This window comes from Podarcis filfolensis (genome assembly GCF_964270895.1).
Source record: "Podarcis filfolensis genome assembly, chromosome: 8".
NCBI classification, from domain to species: domain Eukaryota; kingdom Metazoa; phylum Chordata; class Lepidosauria; order Squamata; family Lacertidae; genus Podarcis; species Podarcis filfolensis.
Genome location: NC_139611.1, coordinates 56,030,903 through 56,039,664, shown reverse-complemented (window position 1 = coordinate 56,039,664; position 8,762 = coordinate 56,030,903). Strand labels below are relative to the sequence as shown.

The window sequence follows — 8,762 nt, the reverse complement described above, 5'->3', positions numbered from 1 at the left end:
ATGTTTGTAATTTCCACCTTGAGCATGTTTTGAACTATGGAAAGGTGGCATACAAATAAAATAACGCATCTACGTATGTATTTTGTCAATATGGTTGGAAAGTACAAAGCATTCTGCTGCTCATCAATTTTCTAAATGACTTGTCTGAGCGCGTAGAGAGGGTGCCTATCTAATCTGCAGGTTGAATGAAGCTGGGAGGAACAGCTTAAACCACAGAAAGAAGAATCAAGTTTCAGAATGATATTGACAGGCTGGAATGCTGGACTGAAACCTACAAGATGAGATTCAGAATAGATAAACGTAAAGTCCTGCATTTAGGTACCAGGAATCAGGGACGCAAGTATTTTCTCCCTCTCTCACAACATCTCTCTTGATCTCCCACATCAAGTATGGAGATTAGGCTAGATCACGGCCTATAACCTCCACACCACACACCACCAGCTCTGACTCAATCCCTGTCACCCCATCCTTCCTCCAGAAGCTGGTCTCCGTGCCCTTTAAATCTGAAAGCAGGGAGACCTTTTAGAATTAGCCAGCTAGCCAGCAAACAGAGAAGGCTATGGGTGCCACCTAGTGGCAGCACCCTCCATAGCACCAAAAGCACCACAGACCATGGTCAGAATGCAGGCAGAGAGAGGTGCCAACCCACCAGTCAAGGACACAGACAAATGTTGTGTATCCCCCCGCCCCATTCCTGTTTCATCCATCTGTTTGCCTCTTGGAGACCCTTGGAGCTTTATCTGATCAAAGCCCCTATAGCCTAGAGTTTCTTTTGAATCTCAGGCAAGAAAATTCTCATGGAGGACGTGACTCCAAATGGGCCTAGTTACAGACCCTCCAAGTGTTCCTCTTTTCCAGGGACGTCCCTGATTTAGAGAAGCCGTCCCAGTTTCTGATTTGATCCCGGAATGTCCCACTTTTCCTTAGGATGTCCCTAATTTCATTGGAGAAATGTTGGAGGGTATGGAGTTATCTGACCCCCCTCCCAAGGCACCTGAAGGCAACCCGGTATAGCCCAGAGGCCCCCTTGTCACAACGGTTCTGGCTTTGGGATTATTTAGGGTTGCCATACATCCGGAATTTCCCGGACATCGCTGGGATCTGGCCATCGGAAACAGTGTCCAGTGTCTCTGGACTGTCTGAACCACAATGAGCAGTATGGCTGCCTTTCTCCACCCCTCTGCTTGCCACCCTCTGGGATGCTGGTGTTTCCACATTTGAGGAAAGTCAGAAAGGAAGCTCAGAGCCTGCGGCGTCTACACTCTGGAACTCCCTGCCTATTGACATCAGGCAGAGGCCTTCATTACACTCTTTCCCGGCACCTGCTCAAAAGCTCAACAACTTTTGGGTCCAGATTTTCACTTTTTGAAATATAGCAACCCCTAGATTATTTAATCCTTTTATTTTATCAGTGAGCCTGTGCAGTCCAGGGGGCTAGGAACAGAGACGTGGGTTCCAGTTCTCCTTCCACAAGGGACTCTTTGTGCAACTTTGAGCATGCCTCTCTTGTTTTCAGCCGGCTTCTGTTCGTAGTCTGTAAGACTAGGGAGAGGGAAGCTCTGAAAGGAAGCAGAACAATATACAGGTGGTGAAACATATTGCAGGCTGAAACTCACAGCAGCAAAGCCCATTTGGGAGAAACCAGCTTCTTGCCTACTTCTACCACCCCTCCGGCATCTCGCTACCCTGCAAGTTCTCCTTCTCTGCCACCCTGACCTACCAAACCACCATATAGCTTCCCCTTCCATCACCAGCTTTAGATCCCCTGTCCTTTGGGCTCACTTGCCTGCTGCAGCCTGTGTCCTCTGGCCACCAGCCTCTGTGTAGCATCCCAGGGCCTCTTGGGCATCACTCTTCCCTTCCATGTCCTGCAGCCACAGAGTCTGGTCCTGCCTTTGGAACTGCACCAAACAGAGGGCTTGATTCATTCATTTATGATTTTACTTGTTGAATTTATATATCACTTTTTTCCTCCAAGGAGCTCAAGGTGGCCTATGCAGTTCTTCCCCCACCCCTTCCATTTTATCCTCACACCTACCCTGTGGGGTAGGTGGAGGCTGAGAGGCAGTGACTGACCCACAAGGTCACCCAGTGAGCTTCATGGCTAAGTGGTGATTCGAACCCAGGTCTTGGCCCTATACTCTTAATGCTACACCACATCGGCTTGGCTGACATTGATGCTCTGCTGTGGAGCCCGTTCTGCTCAGGAGTGGCCTGCGTCTCCCACAGCAAAGCCATGAAGGGAGGTGGAGGAGAGATCAGCCAGCTGGGGAGGGGCTGGGCTGGCTGCTGCCAGTTGAGCGAGTGTCACTTCTGTTGCCACGGATGGACACCCAGCAGGGGCAGGGTAGACTGAGAGGTGGGAGACTGGACTCAGGGTTGTTGCAGAGGGAGAAGGGTGGGATATAAATTTCAACAAGAGATGATCTGTAGGGCAGGGGGGACCAGTATGAAGTTCTGCTGCCGAAGCCCATTAGCACAGCTTGAACGCAGCTCCATTCTCTCCCTTTGGTGGGGCTTCCCCAGAGGACCTTCCCGCTGGCATTCTCCAGCCTGTCCTCAGTTCAGGATGGCCTTAGCCCTTGGAATTTGCAAAATAATAATTGCAAAAATAAACTCTTGTCTTGGGGCACAGGTACATGGTGGCCCTTCCATTAGGAGTGGCCCTCCAGATATAGAATCATAGAATTCTAGAGTTGGAAGGAACCTCAGGGGCCATCTAGTCCAACCCACTGCACTCCAGGAATCACAGCTAAAGAATCCCTGTCCATCCACCCACAATGAAGGAGAGACCATCACCTTCCCAGGTAGCCCATTCCACTGAGACTCCAATTCCCATCAGACCGAGAACAGCCAGGGAGAATAGCAAGAGCTGCAGGTCCTGACAGCTTTAGGGGCGGGGTACAGATTTGCCCCCCACCCCTGCCCTACCATCTTTCCCGCTGAAGAGGAGCCTTAAGGAAGTGACTCCTGGGAAACGGGGGGTTTCCGCTCCAGGCCCACCTGCACAAGCAGTTCTTGCTGCTCCCTGAGCAGCTCCAGGTAGCGGCTGCTCCACAGGAGCTTCTCAGATCGCAGCTCCTGGCTGATGTGCTGCACCTCAGCCTCCAGACCCACAAGCTGCCCCAGCATGGTGCTGCTGGACTCCTGGAGCATCTGCACCATCTTCCCCAGTTTCTCAGCACCTGGAAACACCAAGATCATAGAATCGTAGAGAAGGAAGAGTTCAAAGGGTCATCTCTAGTTCAACCCCCTGTGATGCAGGATGTTAGATACCTTGCCCCAACTGCCTCTGCCTGTGAACTTCAGGCAACCCTCAGACAAGAAACCCAGAGGTTGGTGGCAACAGAGCCTTTGCAGAAGGTCCCAACCTCAGTCCCTGGCATCTTCTGCTAACACAATCCCAAATTGTAGACCCTTCTCTCGGCCTGAGACCCTGGAGAACCATTTGCTCCTAAGGTGGACAAAGCTGGTTTCCATGGACTAATGGGGTGGAATGGAAGGAGATGCCATTGGATCTGGCCACACAGGGCCCCATCTAGCCCATCACCCTGTCCTCACAGTAGCCAACCAGATGTCCCCAAAGGGAAGCCCACAAGCAAGATGTAAGAGCAATGGCCATCTCTCACTCTTGCTCACCACCATTCCATGATTCTGTCCATGGAAGTTCCATCTAGGAATCATTAAAAAAAACAACTAAGAAGAGGTCTGCAGCAGCTGGATCAGGAGGCCCATCTAGTTCAACCCCTTCATCTCACTCCCCCCCCCCAAAAAAACCATGCCCATCATAAGTCTACAAACCTGCCTCTTGGGGCTCAGGGGTTGTTGGTGAGGAGAGGAGCCCATCTCCTTGGTGGGCTTCACTGATGTCCTCCAGCCATGAAGTCATTGACGAACAAGCCTAAGACAGCAGCAGAGGGTGAGAACATCAAACTCAAGGTTTTATTGTGGATTGGGGGGGTCAGTCTAGTCCCTTCCAATTCTTGGGGTCCTGTACCCAGTGAGGGTTAGTTAGTTTGCTAAACTAGTCAGACAATTTTTTTTGTAAAACAATGACCTTAGCTGGCCACTTAAGTGTCTTCATCAGCATCCCAAAAGAATGAGCCAGGTAGCAAAAGCTACAGCTGAGTGATGGTTCCCACTGGGTTAATGGGCGGGGCTCACATCCACCACCATTCCTAGCTGCTGGGTAGGAGAACAGCAGCCAGAGTGAGCTGGAAGCTGGAGACACAGAGACATGCTTCCTCTATGCTGGATCCAAAGCTGTGACAAATGGAGAAGCAAGATCTGTTGGGGTGTTGACGTTGTGAGCCCCTCCATCTTCATCCTCAGGTTGTATATATGTGTAAATAAAACTATGTACTCTAAAGACACCACAGTCTACTCTAACCTTCATTCCAAGAAAACCAAACCCTGGGTAAGCTCCTGGAACCCCAGGATGCTCTCATGATTTGGAGACTGGGGTTGCGTATAACAGTATTTTAGACCCCCAGCCTTTATAACACTCTGACACCCCGAAGGCTGAGATGTCTATTTAGCTTGGATAGAGGTGGCATTGGGGTGGGGGGTTACTTGCAAGATTCAGGGCTATTACCTCCTGCACAAGGTCAAAGGCGGCTTCCCAGCAGAGCTTGTAACAGAACAAGATAACCTGTGGAGGTGGAAAGAGAGCAGTTAGAAGGGCAAGGAAATCCCACCCACCCCCTTTCTCACCTGAGGGTGCATTACCTGCCCTACCAAACTGCCTCACATTTACAGCATTATATCTGCCAGGGCTTCCCCAAAAGAATCCAGGGCATTGCAGTTTGGTGAAGTGCAAACCTCTGAACCACAATGCGCAGCATGGCTGCCTTTCTCCACCCTCTGCTTGCCACCCTCTGGGATGCTGGTGCTTCCACATTTGAGGAATGTCAGAAAGGAAGCTCACAGCCTGCGGCGTCTACACTCTGGAACTCCCTGCCTATGGATATCAGGCAGGGACGTTCATTGCACTCTTTTCCGGCACCTGCTAAAAACATTTTTTGTTTAGACAAGCCTATGCAGATGCTTAGAAAGCTGATGTGGGTTTTAATTTATTTTATTGGTTTTATCTTTCGAATGTTTTGTGTGTGGTTTTTTTAAAGTTGTTTTTCTGATAAATTTATAGCTTTATTCTCTTTGTAAACCACTTTGAGGGTTGTTTTTTTACAATCAAGCAGTAGATTATTATAATTATAAATGAGCATCTTGCATAGAATCATAGAATTCTAGGGTTGGAAGGGACCCTGAGGATCATCTAGTCCAGCCCCCTGCAATGCAGGAATATGCAGGCTGTGCCATGCGGGGATCGAACCTGCAACCTTGGCATTATCAGCAACACGCTCCAACCAACTGAGCCATGCTCTTTTTAGATAGGTATTATGAAACAAATAAATAAGGAGTAGGAAGCAGAGAATTTAAAAAACAAGACACAATTAACAAGGGAGTTTAAAACCCACACACAAACCCACAGAACCTCCCCCAATTCACTCTAACCCGTACCCTCCAACATTTCTCCGATGAAAATAGAGACATCCTAAGGAAAAGCGGGACATTCTGGGATCAAATCAGAAATGGGGATGGCTTCTGTAAATCCAGGACTGTCCTTGGAAAATAGGGATGGTCTGCTAACCAACATGCAAACTTTTCAAAATTTAAAAGTGAAATGTATGTACATACTCTAACTCTTTCCCCACCAAACAATTTTAGAAGCCAATGTTACTCTGGAAAAGCCATCACTAAATGGAATGTTGTTTCTTCTTGAAAAACGACAAACCCTGTCCATATTGCATCAAGGGGTCAGTTGCGAGCCCACAACACTGGCAGAGATGGGGGTGTAGCCGGTGCCTAAATGGTGCCGTTTTACCCCTGCCTACGCCACTGCAAAAGTTCAGCAAGGTCTGTTTGTGCAAAGGCAAAACTCAGTGATCTCCTGAAAGGCTCCTCCCCTTTGGCTGACTGATCCCAGAGGGGAAAACATGAGCTATGTTTCACCCAGTCACAAGGCTACTCCCAGCCTGCTAATGAAGTCCTACACTACTCCACATATACTAACCCACACGACTCGCCAGAGGAGAAGAAGCCCATCCAGGGCCTTTGGCACCAGCGCCAAAAGCAACTTGAAGCCAGCTCTGGGGTGGAGCAGCCTCTTGTGGGGCACCATGGCGCCTCTGCAGAAGAAAGAGGAGAAACTGTGGGTCTCATAAGCACCAAAAAGGCAGGAAGTGCCTAGGATCAGCTAATAACTACAGCACATCTTCTTTCCTGATATTTGTCATGGATGACATTGCATCTCTCTCTCTCTCTCTCTCTCTCTCTCTCACACACACACACACACACACACACACACAGGCATGTTGTGCAGAATTTGCCTCCTGCCCCCAGGATGCCTGCCTTGACCCACCCACCCAGCAGAGTGCCATCTTCACCTGCTCTTGCTCCACTGCTGCAAGCAAAACCAGGTGCCCAAGACAGAGACTGGGATTGTGGCTTCCCCTCTGGGATGTTGCCTTGGGAGGGATAAGCGCCTGCCTGACCCAAGAGGATCAGTGCAAGAGAGGAAGGGGGATTAGCCCTTTCATTAGGTCTTAATCTCGCCTCTCCTTGCCTCTCATTTCCAGGCATTGCTGGTGCTCTGGGAACAGGTTACCGGGCTCCCAAACCTCAGGTCCCAGCCACACCTGAAGGCCCACACAGCCACTCGCTTGCTGAAAGCTAAGCAGGGCTGGCCAGTGGCTGGCTAAGAGACCTCCCACGAACCACACAGACACTGCCTGGGGCTCCAAGATAGGAGCAGTTCTTGCTGCTAATGCAGACTGAAGTTCTGCACAATTTGCAACTCTTAAGGGGCACAGAAGGGACGCGGGTGGCGCTGTGGGTTAAACCACAGAGCCTAGGACTTGCCAATCAGAAGATCAGCGGTTCGAATCCCCGCAACGGGGTGAGCTTCCGTTGCTCGGTCTCTGCTCCTGCCAACCTAGCAGTTCAAAAGCATGTCAAACTGCAAGTAGATTAATAGGTACTGCTCCAGCGGGACGGTAAGCGGCGTTTCCGTGCACTGCTCTGGTTCACCAGAAGCGGCTTAGTCATGCTGGCCACATGACCCGGAAGCTGTACGCCGGCTCCCTTGGCCAATAAAGCGAGATGAGCACCACAACCCCAGAGTCGGCCATGACTGGACCTAATGGTCAGGGGTCCCTTTACCTTTAAGGGGCACAGAAGTCCTCTCAGCAGGGCAGCAAATCTCCCTTTGGGCATCTCTGCAAAGGAAGCCTTCATGAGGGATGCTCACTGATATTACCGTATTTTTTGCACCATAACACTCACTTTTTTCCTCCTAGAAAGTAAGGGGAAATGTCTGTGCGTGTTATGGAGGGAATGCCTACGGGTGGCATGCCTACGGATTTTCCTCCTCTAAAAACTACGTGCGTGTTATGGTCGGGTGCGTGTTATAGAGCGAAAAATACGGTAGTTCTCTTTGGTGCAGATGCCTGACCTCAAGGAGAGCTAGCCAGGTTCATACCTCCCCATTGCAAATCCCAAACACGGTCACTCTACAAGGAGCCACACAAGGAGGCCTGCCAGTTTTTTTTTTGCGGGGGGGGGGGTGAAGTCTCCACACCCTTGTCCCAGGAAGAAGATGCCTCCACTTCCTTGTAGAGGCAAGCAACAGCTCACCCAGAATCAATATTTAAAAAGCTTAATACAGTAGTTCCCAAAGTGTGTGGTAGTTTTTATTGTTGTAAACAGCTTTGATATACTTTGGATGATATAGCGGTATACAAATATTTTTACAAATAAATAAGGATTGATCTTCCTCTTCCTGGCTGCAATACAAAATGGCAGTAATAATAAATCAACTGAAAATATGCTGCCTTTACTTAACACCCAAGATCTTTTGCCTATGTGGGCTGCCTTCCTCTGCACCTAATGTCAGGGCCCAGACCTAGAAATTCCCAATACTTCCCTTGGGAACCCCAGGAACCTACTTAGAAGCCAGGTGTCCCAGTGCATTTTGCCTAACTTGTTATCCACCTTTCAATGGCTTTCTTGCCGTCTTCACTGCAACGTAAATTTAAATGCTAAAGGGGTTCCAATGTGGCAAGGGGAGGTGACTTGTAATTTATCTTGGTGTTGGTGGGAGGTTTAGTTGTAGGGTCTGATTAACATCTAGGCTGAAGGCACTCTTGGCTGGCTACTTCCTAGCTGGAAGTAGACTTCCTAGTCTGAGGTGCCTTTGTTTAAATGCTGATTGGCAGGGGAGAAGAGTGGTGAGAAAAAGGGATGGGACAGAGGGGAGGCGAACAGCAGACTTATCCATGAAGGTGGTTGCACACATTTCACACACCTGCCCAGGTGATGCTCCTGCATCTTCGGTCACCATTCCCGTAATTTTGAATCCTTGAAATTCAGGGAGGTGTGACAACAGAGTGCAAAACTGGAACAGCCCAAATGATGAAAGCAGAACTGGGTGAGTTTCAGGTGCTTGTTTTGGAAATCTGTGTCTCTGGTTCCTTTGCTCCCTGCTAACAAGAAGGTGCCCAATCCCACGACCACCTGGCGTCCCCACGTCTCAGAAGGCCTCTCCCAAGTGCTTCAGGCTGGATACACAAACGGCCACAATCAGGTGAGCCGACAAAACTCGCCAGCACAGACATCAGAGAACTCCCTCCCAAGCCCCCCTCCCCAGCACTTGCCCAGGTGCTCCTGCTGGGGCCTGCTTGCCTCTGCCCAGAGCTCTTGGC

General features: G+C 49.8%; 1 protein-coding gene across 1 annotated transcript; it reads right to left on the bottom strand.

Annotated features, from left to right (window-relative positions):
* Positions 1-1,232: 1,232 nt before the first annotated feature.
* Positions 1,233-8,388, bottom strand: LOC310768135 (uncharacterized protein; the record flags this gene model as incomplete). Its single annotated transcript, XM_083625849.1, has 7 exons — positions 1,233-1,559; positions 1,787-1,901; positions 3,004-3,185; positions 3,802-3,901; positions 4,595-4,651; positions 6,074-6,188; positions 8,366-8,388. 7 exons carry the CDS (start codon positions 8,386-8,388, stop codon positions 1,543-1,545), a joined length of 609 nt encoding a protein of 202 aa, XP_083481975.1. The 3' UTR covers positions 1,233-1,542.
* Between the last annotated feature and the right edge of the window lie 374 nt (positions 8,389-8,762).